Source organism: Cebidichthys violaceus, unplaced genomic scaffold, assembly GCF_023349555.1.
Source record: "Cebidichthys violaceus isolate CVI_PGR_0920_01 unplaced genomic scaffold, fCebVio1.0.p SCAF_52, whole genome shotgun sequence".
NCBI lineage: Eukaryota > Metazoa > Chordata > Actinopteri > Perciformes > Stichaeidae > Cebidichthys > Cebidichthys violaceus.
The window spans coordinates 711,802-730,332 of NW_027176728.1; the positions used below are offsets into that span (position 1 = coordinate 711,802).

At 40.1% G+C, this 18,531-nt stretch overlaps 1 protein-coding gene across 2 annotated transcripts; it reads right to left on the bottom strand.

Annotated features, from left to right (window-relative positions):
- Positions 1–14,654, bottom strand: LOC137888145 (NACHT, LRR and PYD domains-containing protein 12-like). Of its 2 annotated transcripts, none has more exons than XM_068731468.1 (10): positions 14,328–14,654; positions 11,675–13,457; positions 11,412–11,585; positions 8,907–9,077; positions 8,573–8,746; positions 6,812–6,985; positions 6,481–6,654; positions 6,139–6,312; positions 5,786–5,832; positions 1–2,336 (listed from the first exon to the last, which is right to left on the bottom strand). In XM_068731468.1, the coding sequence occupies exons 1-10, from the start codon at positions 14,632–14,634 to the stop codon at positions 1,714–1,716; spliced, it is 3,801 nt and encodes a 1,266-aa protein (XP_068587569.1). In that variant the 5' UTR covers positions 14,635–14,654; the 3' UTR covers positions 1–1,713. The 2 variants fall into 2 exon arrangements, with proteins under 2 accessions (XP_068587569.1, XP_068587570.1); XM_068731469.1 differs by lacking the exon at positions 1–2,336 and adding an exon at positions 3,025–3,141.
- Positions 14,655–18,531: the final 3,877 nt, after the last annotated feature.

The following is an 18,531-nucleotide window of genomic DNA, read 5'->3' on the forward strand; positions in this document are numbered from 1 at the left end:
TACTTTTCCAGTTATTTTATTAATTATCAAACAAAGCAATATAGTCATAATTTGCCAGTGTAGAAGTCAAGGTGTCTTATTGTAACGGTATGATAACGTTTTACATAGTCATTTGGTATGTTGAGAAAGAAGGCTGAAATATGCTGAGATTGCAGATTGTGCAGACTTTTAGAGATGCAATCAGAAAAGTACTAATTACACTATAATCACAACAGATGTTTACTTTGATTTTATGTTGATTCTGTTATCTGTACAGGTGTGATAGGGGCTCACTGGGTCTGCTTATCCCACTGGGGGGGATTTCCTATCAAAATGTTTACAAAAATTGACAGTTATCACATTATCAATGACTTTGGTGTCAGTCAACAAACATTTACTCATTTGGCAGACACTTTGATCCAAAACAACATACAAATGAGGAACAATCCCAGATTGGGAAGGACAAATAGAGTTGGGTATCATCAGCATAGAATTGTCAAGAAAAAGCATTTATGATGCTGTGTAAACTAATGAATTACCTTAATTATTTAGTTTAATTAGTAAAGTCCTGACACTTTAAGTTATAATTCATTAAGATTTTCATGAAATCAACTAATCAAACACTAGTTTTAAAAATATGTATTGTAAACATTTTATCTGCAATATATATTTTATTTGATGTAGCAATTACTTCCCATGCACAAAGGATTCACAGAAAACAAGGCATGCATGTGATCCAGTGTAATTTTATCTCATTGACAACAGCCGAAGCGCTCGCTTCACCCTGTCCCTGTCCACTCTGTGCATCACGTTCTCCTGAAATAACTTTGCTGACGCCCAAAAACATCCCGAACACGGCAAAAAAAGAAGAAAAGACAAAATACAGGTAGAAGGAAGAGTCTCTGCTGATACAGACACCGCCACACACTTCTAGTGGGTCATGAATAATGATTGAGAGGGATTATTTTTGTATTAGTCAATACATTGTTTAAGGCTGCATATCATACCTTTAAGTTACTGCTAATGCAAAGATTCTTAAAGGTCACCCTAAATTGGGTATTTTAATTCTTAATTATTTCCCCATTTTGGAATATTACATCTCATTGAAAGTCTCTGACAGTGGCAGCTGACCAATAGAGGGCCATGGGGCCTGGCCCAAAAAAAAAAATGATAATAATAATAAATTATACAAATTGTCAATATTTGTGTTTTTGAACTATGGAATGTACCCAGTAATATGTGTAAAATATGATATCTGCGCAAAATATATGCTTTTCCTGCTCGTCCTCTCCGCCTGTTTGCACGACACGTCTCAGAACGCGCAGCTAGGGGCGGGTCTATGAAGCAGTTTAGCCAATTGCTGATTAAAGATATAAATGAGTGACATACAATTTGGCCAATCAGCGTCCTCAAATAGATTCAGCTTGGGGCCAAATAAGTTTGGCCCAAAATTGCGTGTTCTCGTCAGAAGCACACGCAAGTTAAATGTCCTGGAGAACACCAGGACATTTAACTTGGTCATGGAGGCATCAACATTTAATTGAGATGGTAAATTAACAGTGAAAACTCATCTATATCTATATATGTATGTGTGCGTTTTATATTATACTGAATATTATTATATGATATATATTATACTGAATTCCCTGTGAGGGTGACAGAAATATGATGTCCTGACGTGTTTATCAAAGTGTTATTTACTGCTTTTTTCCTGTTGGAATAAATGTTAAATATTTAACTCCAAATAGTAGAGCTTACTACGAACGAGACAGGACCTAGAACATTTTCCACCAGCCGCCGCTGGTCTCTGAATTCTGTCTGACACAGTGACAGTGAGGAGCCACACTGTGTTGTATAACATCCTGGTTCTCCTAACTCAAAGCCAAACCCAGGGTAGAGGGGTTCGGTGAATCTGGAGTAGACAGTGTAGAGATGTGTCAGTGTGTCAGAGGAGATGGTGTAGAAGGACAGAGTGCCAGCAGGCCAGTCCAGATACACTGCTGTTCTGGGAGTTTTTTCGTAACGGGGACATAACGATGTTCCTATGTTATTGTGCAAAGGGTTATAGCCCAGACTCCAGGACTTGTCATTCCCTCCAAACCAGCAGGCATAATACTTTCCTCTCCTTCTCATTCCTCGGTAAGCTACTGCTATGCAAGACACTCCCTTAGTCTCAACTTCCCAGTAACAGCGATCAGTCAACCCAGTTGTACACAGCAGCTGTTTGCAGTGATCAAATCTCTCTGGATGATACGGATAAGGCTGTTCCTTCCCCACATATTTCACCTGTCTGTTGTCCTCAGACAGTATTAGCTGTCTGTGTGCTGTGTTTGGGTCCAGTGTGAGTTCACAGGCGTCTGATAGAGAGACACAAAGCAGTAGAACATACTGTTAGAGAACATTTTACAGTTGTAAACAATGATGACGTATATATGTTAGTACAGTGGAGTACAATTGTCAAACTATGCAAAGGCATTAATCACCAAAGATCACAAGTTTGACGAATGGTGACATACTTCCAGATGTGTGTGCTGTTAGTGAGAGGGTAGAATACATTAGTAAGTGGACAAATATTTAGGGGCCAGATATATACATGTATTTGGTGGAGAAACCAAGTGTCACGGAGGGAACTCTTGATGAGGACTCGGACGCAGGTGTTAAGGTTCAACTGACGATCTTTTATTTTCAACAAAAGGCTCAGGAAAATCCCTGGAAGCAAAACCTCTTTTAGCGAGGCAGGAAAACAAACTTACAAAAGCAGAACTAAAAACTCAGATTTAACTCAAAGAGTAGTAAAGTAAAAACGGCAAAAGCCAAACCAAAAATCACTTCGCAAGGAAGGTATAATGCTACAAATAAAAAAGCTCTGATTCTACTCAAAGAGCTGGATAATCAAAAATGGCAAAATGCAAAACAAGGTCGCTCTTACAGAGGAAACTAGAAACAAGAAACGAGAAACAAGAACGGGATAGACAATACTCAGGCTTGGACTTACTGATAACATGAGGCGGGTGTGCAAGGCAAAAGGACATGACACACTGGCACAGGACAAGGGGAGACGCAGACTATAAGTACACATGAGGGAAGTGGGGGAGCAGGTGGAGACAATCAGGAATCAGGGAAGACAATCAGACTGGTGACACATGAGGAAGGGCAAAGAACCTGAAACGAGAGGAGAGTTAATTTCCAAAATAAAACAGGAAGTCACAAAACAAACGTGGAGACAGGACAAAAACCCAACTTGACATACAGGTGTGACACCAAGAGTGTAACATTACACCACTGAGAAGTTACAAGTCACTAGATGCTTCCAACCACGTTATTTAGTGTTCATGAACAGAACGTCTAATACCATGAGACAGACTTAGAGTTTACATTTCATTGAGTTTTATAATGGGTGTTTCTATCACCAGCATTATTGATCAGTCTAGGTGTGGTAAACACGTACGCAGCCGGTGTTTCAGTTTAATGAGTGACCATGTTAACAGAACATGGAGAACAGAAGAGAACAGAACATGTGGTCACTGTGGGACAGGTGAGACTGAGACAGAGATGCACTTCCTCCTAAAATGTGAAGCATTCAATCAAATTAGGAACATTTACTTTAACAAATTCAACTCTGTAATTTCAGATTTTAAAACTACTCCTAGGAGAAGGAGATAGGAAGTATCTAGCTGCCCAATATGTCTTAACATACCACAACATGAGGGACAATGAGTGACACACACACACACACACACACACACACACACACACACACACACACACACACACACACTGTACGTATGTAATTAATAATCAATCTAGATGTTATATTAATGATATTGTATATTAATGTTATTGTGTATTAATATTATTGTATATTTAATTTTGTTGATGCTTTGGCAATACTGTTTCTTAACTTTCATGCCAATGAAGCTATTGAAATTGAATTGATGTTAACTGGTGACTCTCGGGCAAATGCGTCCGTGGTTGCCCGTGGTGATGGCAGCTGTTGTAAACACAAACAGGACCTGTAGGTGTCCTCGTTAAAGCCTTCAATCAATTTAAAATACATATTCATCCGTGTTTATTATCTACGCCAACCATTTACGGAAGGTACTACGAGGAACCACATATGCATTCAGCTGTCACCAGTTAACACGGTCACAAGTTAAAATGAAACACCTGTTGCTCTGAAACGGTCGTGATGCTTTTGGAATTCTGTAAAACTTGAGCATGCTGTTGGAATATGGATTCTGACAACGGAACATGACACAATCAGACATTTTGATGCTTGTAACAGTTTTCACTCAATGTTTAAAGCTTGATAACTTGTCTGGATGCCAACATGCTCTATAGTCAGCATTTGTTGATATAATCAGTATTAAAAGATATTAACATAGATATTAACAGTTTGAAGTCATATGGACAATATACTCTGCACATTTATTGTTTCTCTTGTACGGCCTCTTGACCAATCATCATGGACTAAGCAGTCACTTCATTTTTCATGGACCCTGCTCGTTCCGCTTTAGCCAAGCCATGTCATGATTACATGGTTTAACACGATTTTTATATTAATCGACACAATATCTGAATATCTGATTTCTGTTGTACCAAAGAATTGCGGACAGGGAGTTGAGCTTGACCACCAAAGATCTTGATATTTGCAATATTTCATGTTGTGTTTTATTTGCCTTTTGCCTGGTTTGACTGAACAGCCTTATGAAAGTTTTAGTTGACATTTTATTGAACTTAAATACTGTTTAATACGTTTCATGTTTTATTTAATGTAGCATGTTGTATATCCTGTATGCCTCCCCGTTATAAAGTTAGTTGTAGCCCCTCTTCGGGGTTGATTGGGCTCTCAACGGCTCTCAACATGGCGACCTCTGAGCCAGTGCAAACAGCGCTAACAGTGTAAAGAACAACAACATTTTACAACACTCATTCCTCTGTTACTCTGTGGGCAGGCCAGGGTCCTGCAGTGGCTCTTACATTAGCACAGGTGTTAGTTGGACTAGTGTAAAGTTGTGTGTCTGGTGACCTCAACAGGACTGTCACACTTTTTTTTTTACCCCGAGATGGTAACAGGAAATGTTTTTGAAATGAGTACAGAAATGAGCTGAGAAGTGATTTCATCAAAAGAAAAGATTATGCTTCCCACTTTATGTTTTGCAGGGTATATATGAAACATTGGTTCTGACAAATTATTAACAAAACTTGTTGTCATTTCATATGTAAACATGTCATTTAAGTATCATTTTAAAAAACAAAAGTAGGGTGAGTCCATACAAGATGGAATCTACTTTGTTTTCAGTAATAAAAAAAGGTAAATGAGATTGTTGCTCAGTAAACTGAAGCGTAGATCAAAGATGTTTGCTCTTAGGAAATGGGGAAAAACAGGATGAACAGGAAAGCAATCCAGGCTCTCCAAAATGAAAAGGAAATATAAAGCTACTAAGAGATGTTGCCGGTCCCTGTGGACATAAGCTGTCCCTTCATAAATCCTCTCATTTTACTCCCAGCAATACGGCCAGGGCCTCTGAGGAGCTGAGGAGCAGTGAGGTGAAGCTCTGCTGCTGGCCAGAGGAGCAGATGCTGCTGCCGGGAGCTGAGCTCTCCTCCTGGACCCATTGGAGTCTGAGCTGAAGGAGTTTCTAGTGAACCGTTTCATGTTTTCATGATTTTGCATGGAAAGCCTTTATTGTAGTGGCTAAATCATTGAAAAGACCAACATGATTCAATCACTGCAGGTCTTCATCAGGACATTTTTTGAGTGCCTGAATTGCCTTCTTGTTTATCCAATAAAAAAAATACTTACACTTCTGCAGACCAGATTTTAACCTCTCCACTCCACCATGGTCCATTCTGAAACAATAAACATAGTAAGAAAAGCATATGCTATGGTGGCCCTCAGGTGTAAAATGCAACATTTAAAAAAAAAGCACAACATTTCACATAATGGAAAAAGTAGAGACAAAAATTCTTGTTCTAAAATGTTTTTGTTGTTTTTAAGTTTTCTTGGGAGCAGATCCTCTTCATGATGTCCAACATGTTGCAATGCCATGTTTCTACAGTAACCCAGAATGGCCAAACCAAACACTGGCTCTATAGAGCTCCTTTTACAGTTGTTGTTTTTCACAGCACTAGCCATATATAAAGTATGAGCCATACTTTAGAGTCTCCAGCCTCCACTGTGGATCGTCCAGTCCAGCAGAGAGGAGCGTCACTCCTGCGTCTCCTGGATGGTTGTAGCTCAGGTCCAGCTCTCTCAGATGGGAGGGGTTGTTGCTCAGAGCTGAGGCCAGAGAAGCACAGCCTTCCTCTGTGACCTGACAGCCTGACAGACTGTAAACATGAATCAATACTCAGTTAATGGTTGTTTTGACTGTGAAGATTCAAGGAATCAGGACGCAGTAACAACAACCATTAATACAACTGATCTGGACCCGTAGATCACACACAGGTTAAGAATCTGTGAGAGAAAATGTCTGTGTGAGAGCCTTTAAATCTAACCTGAGAGTTTCCAGTCTACATTGAGGAGTCTCAAGTCCAGCAGAAAGAAGCTTCACTCCTGAATCCTGCAGGTCGTTGCTATTCAGGTCCAGCTCTTTCAAACTAGATGTCTGGGAGCTGAGAGCTGAGGCCAGAGCTTCACAGCTTCTCTCTGACAGCTTACACTCACCCAACCTGGATACAATTAGTGATGATGACAAAAAAGACTTGTTTGTGAGTCTGCAACAAAAAAACTCACGCTCGGCAAATAGTTGTTTGTAATACATTATCTTAATTATTTTTAGATATATGTCAACATCTTTAAAGATAACAAATATTTCACTGTGCTGACCTGAGAGTTTCCAGGTCACAGTGTGGACTCTCCAGTCCAGCAGAAAGAAGCTTCACTCCTGAATCCTTCACGTTATTGTTACTCAAGTCCAGCTCTTTCAAGATGGAGGTCTGGACGCTGAGAACTGACGCCAAAGTTTCACAGCTCTTTTCTGACAGGTTACAAGCCCTTAGCCTGAAGAAGAATAGAAAATTGTAAAACTAAAATTAAAAAAAATGTTAAATATTAAATTAGTCCCAAATTGGGAATGTAAAGCTGTCAGGATTGGGCTTTGGTCCCTGTTGTTCCTGTGTCTGTGTCTCTGTCTGTGTAGCTCCACCCCTGAACTCCTCCCAACTTCCTACTGGGTCTGAGTGTGTTGCCTGATTACCCTCATTCACTACACCTGTGCCCAATCACCTGCCCCTTGTTTTTCCCTCTGCCAACCCCTCTCATATAAACTCCCCTGCTTCCCTGTTCTGGTTGTCGGATCGTGTGCGTGCGTGCGTGCGCCGTGCGTTTGCCCTTTTCTACAGTTTTTGCTGGCTCTCGTTTTGAGTTGCTTTTGGTTCTGGTTTATTACCTTTTTGATGATACTTTGTTTTCATCTCCAGTGTCTGCACTTGAGTCTTTGCTCTACCCCTGCACCACACCTCGTGACAAAAGCAGATAGAGCCTGACACACTGAATTCACTGTGTATGAAGATGGACTCATGCTCCATTTTTTCAGAATATATTTTCTCTAGGGTTGGGTAGGGTGATTTTATAATTTCCCACCCTGGTCAGTTGTTTGAATCCTGTCCTGAGCACATATGTTGGTAATCTTTCACCTCTGCCCCACTAATCATTACAGCCACAATGTCCTACTCTTTATTGTCGAATGCGTTGGTCCACCTGTAATTTAAATCCCATCAGCAGTGTCGTCCTTGTATTTTAAAGTATATTTCTTAGGTGTTTCTTTTTAATCAGCTCAGTGTGAAATTTGACATTAAGGGGAAGCACCATTCCAGTAAATGTATGCTGATTTAGCCATCAGCAGTTCCTGCAACGTCCCCATGGATGTACAGACAACTATCATTGTATTGCTGTAACACTTAAGAAAACTTCAAAATATGATTGACAGGCAAGTTCTGAAGCGTATATTTGCAGTATATTTGGCTCCCCTTCAACTATCCCCATTCAGAGGATTTTAGCTCTTTTGTCTTTGTCCCGCTGAATATCTGTATCTATTAGGGACCAAATCCTATAATTTCCCATTGGTTACAATGCCTTTCTGGACGATGAGTCCAGAAAGGCATTGTAACTAGATAGTGAGTCACTGTAGTTCCGGTCAAAATGGGAAACAATATGAAGTGACGTGAAGAGGAGTTAATCTTCTTTCTGTAGGCTCTGCTAGAAGCTCTCTTGTACTGTTGCTGATTTTTGCTGTGAAAGAAGCAGAGAAAACTTCCTGGTTGGGTGTTGGATCAACCAATCAGCTTGCTTGACTTCTTCGTAGGTTTGAAGAGACATTGATGTGCATCTCTGCAACAAAACCCCTTAGTTAAGTTTAGGTTTATGGCTGGGCTTAAAATAAGCACACTTGAGCAACGATCCTCTGCTGCCCAACATAAACAATCTCTACCACATTTTAAACTTCATCACTTGTTCAGGGCGTAGCATATTTATGCCAATGCATTTACTTACATTGTTATATCTTATTGCAAAATGACTTACAAATTGTCATCTTCATGCACAAAATGTTCAGAGTGGGCTGATGTGACAGCACAGAAACCAGCTGACCTGAGAGTTTCCAGTTTACAGCGAGGATTCTTCAGTCCGCTGCTGAATACCAGCACTCCTGAATCCTGCAGGTTGTTCATACTCAGGTCCAGCTGTCTCAGACCAGAAGACTTGGAGCTAAGGAATAAGCCCACATCGTCACAGCTATCCCATGTCAGCTCACAGCCAATCAAACTAGAAATAGAATAAGTGATAAAGACAAATTCAACTTTCGATTTAACCAGACATAATCTAGGTTTAGAGTCTGACTTAGCAAAAACAAGATTTTCAGATAATGTTAAGTCACTATTTAAATGACAGCCTTCATGTAGGTCTGGTTGAACAGAAAGCTGACCTGAGAGTTTCAAGTCCACAGTGTGGACTCTCCAATCCCACAGAGAGCTGCTTCACTTTGTCCTTCAAGTTGTTGTTAGTGAGGTCCAGCTCTTTAAGACTGGAGGACGGGCAACTGAGAACTGAAGAAAGAGCTTCAATACCCCTGGATGTCAGCCTACAGTTAGTCAGCCTGTAGAATCATCAATAACAAAAATCCATAAAAATAAAGTTTGAGTCAATGCAGTCTGACATAACTCAAATTCACTGAAGTTCATTTGTATTAGTATTGATTGTGTCCTGATTACATCTGTAACGTTATGAAGTTTAATGTTAGAATATTATGAGAAGTAAGAAGCTGGAGAAAGTGAAACAGCAGCACTTGACCCCCATGATTACCATCGGTGAGGTGCCATTCAGCAAAATTCCATTTTTTTTCAACGTGCCATATTTCCCAAAACTTTGACCATTGCGACTCTATGGGTGACGCTAACTTTGCTCTCGTCACTTCCATTGAGATTCAAGGTAAATTATATACGGGCAAGCGAAAGTCTCATATGCTTGTATCTGAGTTTGTCACGGGACATAGTCCCTTAGAATGACCCATATGTATAACTGTAAGGGGAGCTACATCCAGGTCCACCTGCCAGCTCACCTAACCAACCTACACATTCATTCTCATACGCCGGTGTGTTTACATGTGTGAAGTTGACTTTTACTGCAGTTATACTGTCTTCTAGGTCACTGAAAAAGCTAAAAAAGAGACTTGGAAATGTATGTTTCCACAGGTGAGAGAGTTCCCAGCCATGTAGCTAAAACAAATGAAAATGCAGCTCTGATCGACCTTGGTGTCCTGAAGACTGTTTCTCCTCCCTAAAGTCAACTGATAGAAAAGACAGAGGCCGGCTGGACCAAACGCTACAGTAAGAAAAAAACATGAAAACACATAAAAAGCTATTTTATGAGAGGGTTTGTAATGTTAGCTGAGCGAAAAAGCGTACAAGTTGACCCACATGTAGATCCCTATGCAGTTAGCCATAACAGCTACTCCAGGCTATATACTTGTGTCTTTTTAGACTTGTCAGATTCAGAAACAATAGTTAATGTAAAACTAATTTATATTTGGAAAGATGTAAAAGGTTTGCACGGTTTTTCCAAATATACATTTCCTCTCCAATCTCTACAAGTGAGGTGACGAGTGCAAAGTTAGCATGATCCAAGGTTTTGGATAAATATACATTTTGAAGGTAATGATAATGATGGAGCAACATTTTTAAATTACTAACAATTCCAATTGTCAGGACCATGAACATCTGCACCCGAGCATGTGACGGAGTAAAGTGTGAGTGGAAGGATTTTGGTTGTAGTGCAGGGTAGATTTTTATAAAAGCTTGAGCGTCACCTTATCTCCCGCTCCATTCAGCGCCAATTTCACTCCAGTACTGCTCACACTATGAGTTCAAAGCAGTTCTAGTGTGTTCGACCCAGAATGTGTGTGTGTGTGTGTGTGTGTGTGTGTGTGTGTGTGTGTGTGTGTGTGTGTGTGTGTGTGTGTGTGTGTGTGTGTGTGTGTGTGTGTGTGTGTGTATTGCGCATGGCGGTTGCGTAGAGTTGTTTCAGACTTGTGTGATCCAAAAACAACATTTTCACTTTGGTCAAAAAAACTGATTGATCTCCTGCTCACTGCACACAAAGGAGGCACCTGTAGGCTACTAACAGGGCGGTCTAGCAGCAAACAAAACTGAAAGTTCTATCCAGTAAAAAAGTTGATAGAATAAAAAGACTAACAAATTCAATCCAATGAATTACTAAATAAAAATTTTGAATTTTGTTCAAAGACTTTTTTTAACGGTGATGATATCATAAATAATGAAAAAACACATTAAAAGCTTCATCCAAAAACCTCAAAAAAAGCTTATATATACTGATATATATTGATTTTTTTTAAGAGATTCGGTACAGCTCCAATCAAAATCCAGCTTTTTTTTTTTGGAAGACGCTGAGCGATTTGAGTGGAGCGGGGGAAATCTGAGTTGAGCGTGGAGTGATAGTTAGTAGAGTGACTTTGAGTGGGTGAGCGGGGGGAACGACAAGCAACGTGAAAGAGGAGCTGAAATTCTCACCGCTCCACTCTTCACATGCTCTGGTCGTATCATATATCATGGTAATCCATCCAATAGCTGTTGAGATAGTTAAACATTAACCAAAAGATACTACCTGTGGCACTAGAGGGAATGTCAGAAAGCAAACTCTTTAGCATCGATCATCTGAGAACCATTAATGTCTGTACAAAAAATATATTTTAGATATGTCTGGAGCAAAATGGTGGACTGACCACTGACCTTGCTATTGCAAAAGCCTGTCGTAGCTAAAAAGTGTGTATTATGTAACAATATTAGTAGTAACATGCCACCTTAACAAGCACATTCATAACAATGAAGACAGACCATGGTCATCAACACAAATGTAAAAGGGAATCACTATGACAAACTGATGTTATTAAGAGCCTTAAATTAATCAAGCAGACCTGAGAGTTTCCAGTCTGCACTGTGGATCCTTCAAGCCACCCGTGAGCACCTGGAGGTTTGAATCCATCCCATTGTTGTAACTCAGGTCCAGCTCTCTCAGATTAGAGGTCGGGGAACTGAGAGCTGAGGCCAGAGCAGCGCAACTTCTCTGAGAAAGGTTACAGCCATTCAACCTAAAGATGTCACAGTCAGAAAGAATGAACAATGACCTAAAAATGTAACATTTACATTATCAAATATGTCAAGTAAGTTGTGCACCTACAAAGATAGACTGGAGGTTTGAAGCACTGGCAGCAACCTCAGAAGACTTTCCTCTGAACCAGAGAATTTCTTCAGGTCAAACACATCCAACTTGCTCTCTGATGACAGTGAGATGAAGGCCAGAGCCGACCACTGAGCAGGAGACAGTTTGTCTGTGGACAGACATTCTGAACTGAGGTACTGTTGGATTTCCTCCAACAGAGAATGATCACGCAGCTCATTCAGACAGTGAAAAAGGTTGATGCGTCGCCCTGGAGAGGGATTCTTCCTGATCATCTCCTTGACGTACTGGACTGTGTCCTGATTGCTCTGTAAGCTACTTCCTGATTGATTCAACAGATCTTGAAGAAGTGCTTGATTGGTCTGCAGTGAAAGGCCAACGAGGAAACGGAGGAACAAGTCCAGGTGTCCATTTGGACTCTGTAAAGCCTTGTTGACTGCACTCTGGAAGAGCTGATTGACTGAAGATTGCCCAGTGATGAGAGCACACTGTTGGGAGGTTGGTTGGTCTTCTGACAAGAGGTTGACACCAGAGTTGACGAAGGACACAATGACATGAAGGGCAGCCAGAAACTCCTGAAAGCTCAAGTGGACGAAGCAGAAACGTTTGTCCTGGTTCAGCCCACGGTCCTCCTTAAAGATCTGTGGGAGCATGCTTGAGTACACAGAAGCAGCTTTCATGTCAATGCCACACTCTTTAAGATCTGCTTCATAGAAGATCAGGTTGCCTTTCTGCAGCTGCTCAAAAGCCAGTTTCCCCAGAGACACAATCATCTTGTTGGTCTTGGTGTTCCAGAGTGATTCTGTCTCAGCTCCTTCATGATATTTGACATTTGCCAGTTTGGACTGATCTAATAGAAAATGGATATACATCTCAGTTAAGGTCTTGGGCAGCTCTCCTCTTTCTGTGGTTTTCAACAAATCCTCCAGAACTGTCGCAGTGATCCAACAGAGGACTGGGATGTGGCACATGATGTGGAGGCTTCGTGATGCCTTGATGTGGGTGATGATTCTGCTGGCCAACTCCTTATTCCTGAATCTCCTTCTGAAGTACTCGTCCTTCTTTGGATCAGTGAACCCTCTCACCTCTGTCACCATGTCAATGAACCCTGGAGGGATTTGACTGGCTGCCTCGTGTGTTGTGGTCAGCCAGAGGCAGGAAGAAGGGAACAGTTTCCCCATGATGAGGTTTGTCAGCAGCACGTCCACCGAAGCCGAGTCGGTAACATCAGTCAGGATCTCGTTGTTGTGGAAGTCCAAAGGAAGTCGACACTCATCCAGTCCATCAAGGATGAACACAATCTGGAGTTTATCAAAACCACATATTCCTGCTTCTTTGGTCTCTGCAAAGAAGTGATGAAGAAGCTCCACCCAGCTGTATTTTTTCTCCTTAAGCAAATTCAACTCTCGGAAAGTGAATGGAAATATAAACTGGATATTGTTGTTGACTTTGTCTTCGGACCAATCCAGGGCAAACTTCCGTGTCAAGACTGTTTTTCCAATGCCTGCTGCTCCTTTTGTCAGTAATGTTCTGACTGATCCATCTTGACCAGATAAGCGTTCAAAGAGGTCTTCTATGTTGATAGTTTGTTCCAAATCAGCTGTTTTTCTGGATACTGTTGCAGTTTGTCTGACCTTCCCAGACTTTTCCTCCGTGATGTAGAGGTCAGTGTAGATCTCATTCATCAAAGTCTGCTTTCCAGATTTTGTGGCTTGCTCAAACAAATGCTGAAACTTCTTCCCCAGTTTGGATTTGACTTTACGCTGGCAATCAATGAGAGTCTCTGAATGAATGTGCAAGAGATTATATTGATTAGAATGTGCTATTGTTATTGCAGCAATGCAAACATTTCCAGATAGACATAAACCAGGACAGGGGCTTTAGGTGGGAGGGCCAAGGGTCCCTTGGACCTCTTCTTTCGGCACCCCTCTGACCCACATCTTTAACGGAGAGGGCCTGATCTCAACTCAAAAACGTTTATCTGCACCTTTATTCCTATCTACAATCATTTATATAATGACTTAAGAAATTTCCAATATGTATGGCAACTGACAAATGCCAAAAGGCACGGTGAAAAGTTTGGTCTGGAGCTCTGCAAACAAAATTTTATCTCAATATTAACTATTCAGCTTATTGCTGTTGAGCAGAGTAGCAGTCTGACAAAATACTGAAAGACTCATTTGTAATTTCTGATAGCAGACTGTCACGCAACCAATTTAATCCTTTAACCCTACATTAACAGATATGGTTGGCCACTTGGCTGTTCATCAGTGTTCATCAGTGTTGAACACAACACTGATGAACACTGATGAACAGTATATTCACCCTTTGCGTTGATGCTGTGAACCTGTTAGCAAACAGTTGCTTATTTACACACCCAGCAGTTATTGATCAACTATAGCATTCATGTGTTTCTTATCATCTGGCTAAGTCCAATATTCATTCTCCTTCTAGCTCTGCAATAGTTGGGCCATGTGTATTGACTGGAGGAAGATTGCATTCCCAAACATTGGTCCTAAAAATGGGTTAGCACTTTTTCGCCATGGTCACAGGTGTCATTTATCACACTGCAGTTACACATTTAACTCTGTTTCTATATTTTTATGCATTCATTTATTTTCCTTTTTTTTTTGCCCTTTATTGTTTTACTTACCTTTGGATGTTGAGCTGATGTTTGATAATCGCTGCACCAAGTCATTCTTTTTGATCAACTTCAAAACCATAATTGTCACCTCCACTGCATTTTTGTCGTAGGTCTCTATGATCTCATCCACTGTGTCCAGCCTGTCTGCATTCCCTAATTGACTCTTTGAGATTGCTGGGAAGCTTTCCAAGACCTCGGCCTGCTGCAGGAACCATTTAAATTTTTTGAACTCTTCATCTGCCAAATCCTCCAATGTTGCCAGCAGCTCTAGAGGTCTTGCCATGGTTTCTTCTTGCTGAAATACCATTACACCCATAGAAATAGAATTGGATTAAAACAGGCATTGTTTCTGTGGTCTTTAGACTTCAAAGAAAAGGGCCAATGTTGGAGTATTAGACCCAGCGCTGCCACTGAACACCATCCCGCTGTTTGAATCATTTTCTGTAACCAGTGTAGCATTAAAGTATGGTAGAATGAGCAAGCTAGCTAACTAGCTAGCTGTCCGCTAGCTAGCTGGCTTGCTAATTCCACCATTTTTTAAGGATCATCTGGTGATTGCAATGTGCTTTCCTACACTGTAACAAGTGTGTGGATGAAGCATTAAGTTGTTAAACATTACTACTTCCCTGCTTGTTTTAGTCGTTACTACAAACCTCACCTCAGTTAGTCCGCAACTAGTTATTTCATACAGAAGTTAGCTAAAACTGTCGCGATGGCAACAGTACACATTAAAAGGGCCGCCACTCTGACCATCCTGCTACGGAATGTCTGATCTACTCCTATTCTATTTCCATGATTACACATTGGTCACAATTTACAATAAGGGTGCATTTATTAACATCCATTAAAAACTGAAACATCTTATGTCGTGTTAAACAGTTGAATGTGTTAGTTATACTACAAGTTTGGCACACGAGGCAACACATTACATTACTTTACAGTCATTTAACACTTAATGTAATAAACATTACATAATACAAACTAAACTTGTTTTACATTTATTCATGATGTGTGTATTTGTTAAAGGGGTAGTCCAGTGATTTAGTGCTGTACCTCCATAACGTTGATAGTCTCAAAAGAGACAGATCACATGCTCAGATCAGAGCATGTTCTAACTTTTAGTCTCTAGCATGGGCGAAGCTCTAAAACACTGGATGACACGTTTCCCATAATGCAACTTTGTATTGTCGTTCATAAAGCCACAGAGAAAAAGTAGACTGAAGTGCCCCTTTAAGTTGTATGAATGATACTTTGTTATTATGGCAATTGTATAGTTAATTAAACCAATTACATTTTTTAAATAAATATCCTCTCTCACACATGATGTATTTTCGAGCCTGGCCTAAAACTATACTTCATGATCAGATTATTGACTGAGTGGACCTTTGAGTATTGAATACTGACCGCCTGCAGGCTTGAATGGTGGCTCTGAAAGGTTTGTAGCTTGCTCCTTTGTGGTGGATGGCAGCTGTAGTCAGCTTGAAATAACAAAAGGTTGGAGTGGATCAAACACTGAAAGCATCAAAACAGAACCATAAAACAAGCTAAAGGGGACATATCAACTCGTATTTTAGGTTCATACTTGTATGCTGGGTTTCGACTTGAACATGTTTAAATGCTTTAATGTTCAAAAAACACATCATTCTTCTCATACTGTCTGTCTGAATATACCTGTATTCTCTCTCTGTCTGAAACACTCCACTTTAGTAGCTGTCTCTTTCAGACCCAAACCCCCACCCCTGATGTCCAAACATATAGACTGAAAACAAAAGTCAGGATAAGTCATGTTTAAGTATTCAAATATAAATCCATGTCTAATATTAACTATCAAGCCATTTAATTGTTATGAGGGGTCATCATACATCTACATGCTGCCGTTACCCACATTATCCTATCTAGAACTAAAAATATGCCTTAAATATGTTTCAATAAAATAAACCACAGTGTTAAATTAGTTTTAATAGAATGCAATTAACTGTAAAATATTGTGCACTTACCTGTCCATGTTAAAGATGACCTGCTGCCACACTGATTGGAAGTAGACTAGAGAGAGAGAGAGAGAGAGAGAGAGAGAGAGAGAGAGAGAGAGAGAGAGAGAGAGAGAGAGAGAGAGAGAGAGAGAGAGAGAGAGAGTCAAGTTTATCTACAAAGCCACTCGTCACTGTGACAGCCTCAAAATGCCTTTCAGACCGACATTATGCAACAGTTTCAGAAAGAAGAAGAAAAGAGTGTTTTTACATCAGCTGGTGCAATAGACACAAGCAGCAAGAGGAGCCCAACCATCTGTCCATGGTTTTGTTATAGCATTTTGGATTTCTAAGATAATGAAAACACAAAGAGTCTGCCTTTTTAGTCAAATACAGTTTGCTGCTTTCGATAAAAAATATTGTTTATAGGTGCTTTAAAGGTGCACCCCGAATTGAACAAAACCTGAGCAAAAATGACCCTGACCTAATTATCAAAGTTACCGAGGGGTTGCTTACGACCTCTTAAAGGAATAGTGTGTAGTTTTAGTTTGGTTCATATTTATTCTCATTATCTATCCCAAGACCTTCCTCGTTGCCAGTGTTTTGGTATATTTTGGAAAAAGAATATAAAATAATACATTTAATGAAATCTTAAGTAAAGAGGTAAAAATGAAACACCAAAGTATGGTTTACATTTTGTAGTACGTTCCACGCTTGGCACACAAGAGAAGTTTCAGTTGGTTGCAATATGAAACCTCTACTCTAGATGTCACCAAATCCTGCACACTGCACCTTTAAGTGACTATTAAGCATAATTAGAAGTTGAAAATGTGAACAGTCTAGCTGCGTAACCAACACCCGGGTAAGGCACCGGAAGACGGCTTGTTCTGTAACCTCTGACCTAGGTAACGAACGTACCCCCCACAATCTACATGACCATCTCAGCCGGCTTTGGGGGTGTAGCATTGTTGCTTGTAGCAGTTTTAATAAATAATAATAAATTCAAAATATTTTGTATATATATATTTATATATATATATATTTAAATATATATATATTTTTATATATATATATAAATATAAATAATATAAATATATATATATATATATATATATATATATATATATATATATATAAATAATAATTATGTGATTTACTAACTTGGTTAGCTCAGATTGTTTTCCTTGGAGAATACGCTGCTGAACATAATAGTTGGAATAGAAAAGTTTATGATGCTTATGAAAAAGCCATTGTTGAGGAACTAGCTGCATATGGGGAACTTTCAGGTTCCTCCTCTCTTCTTCTCTTCTCTGCCGTCCTCTGTTCACCTTTTTTTACGTCTCCATGCTTCCACTGGTAACCCCGTGTTTAACGTCCCATTGCAATGAATTGTGGGTAATTCTCCTGGGCAAAGTCTGCATTTAATGGGTTCATAAAGGGCTCAAAATGTCTGCCAGAGAGCATTCAAACACTAACGCACAAACACTAATTTAATAACGGACTAACGAAGACTAGGACTGGCACTGAATAGTTCATAAATTTGTTTGAGTGTCAAGATTGACCCCAAGCTGCTGTGAGTTTATCTATTGTGAGTCAGTCAAGATACGCAGTACATTGAGAGTCAAACCACTTAGTGACCTGACCATGAGAGAAGTTTCTGGGAGAGGTTTATCAGTGAAATCGCTTACTTCAGGCTAAAAAGTCAGCTTTTACGGCAGCCGGATATCAACAGATTTGTGTGTGGGCAATAGGTGGTGGAGGACTGGAAGTACTCCAGGTTGGACCTGCTTTAAAGGGCCTATAGGAGGAACCCAGTGTGGTTTGGAACCTCACTCGGTTATGAAGGGCAGCTTTAGGACCCCGTCCCTCACACCCTCAATTTAGATGATAATCTGACTCCTATTGCTTCACTAAAAACACAACAGTTAATGTCTACGCCATGTTCTCACATGCAACAGTAAGCATGATAAACCAGCAGAGCATCAAAACAATCTGAGCCAACCAAGTCAGTAAATCACATAATACTGAAGAACACCATTGTAACCTTAGCTTGCAGCAGGTCTGTTATTCAAATGTATATCCTATCATTCAGTGTGGCTTTGTGGCACAAGGCAGTAATACTGCCTGTGCCAAAGCACACTGACTGTAATCCTGCGGGCTTATTGTTGGAATGCTGATTCAGCATTCCAAGTATTGTTCTTCGAATCTTTATTCAACTATTTCTTCCGTACGTATTTTGGCACTTA

Bases quoted from the DNA above. Each gene is read 5' to 3' on its own strand.
- LOC137888145 (XM_068731468.1), bottom strand. From the start codon at position 14,634: ATGGGTGTAATGGTATTTCAGCAAGAAGAAACCATGGCAAGACCTCTA. The intron at 6,655-6,811 runs GTCAGCACAGTG...AATTGTATCCAG, and splicing joins TGTGACCTGGAAACTCTCAG to GTTGGGTGAGTGTAAGCTGT. The intron at 2,337-5,785 runs GTAAGTATTTTT...TCTCTCTATCAG, and splicing joins AAAATCTGGTCTGCAGAAGT to ACGCCTGTGAACTCACACTG.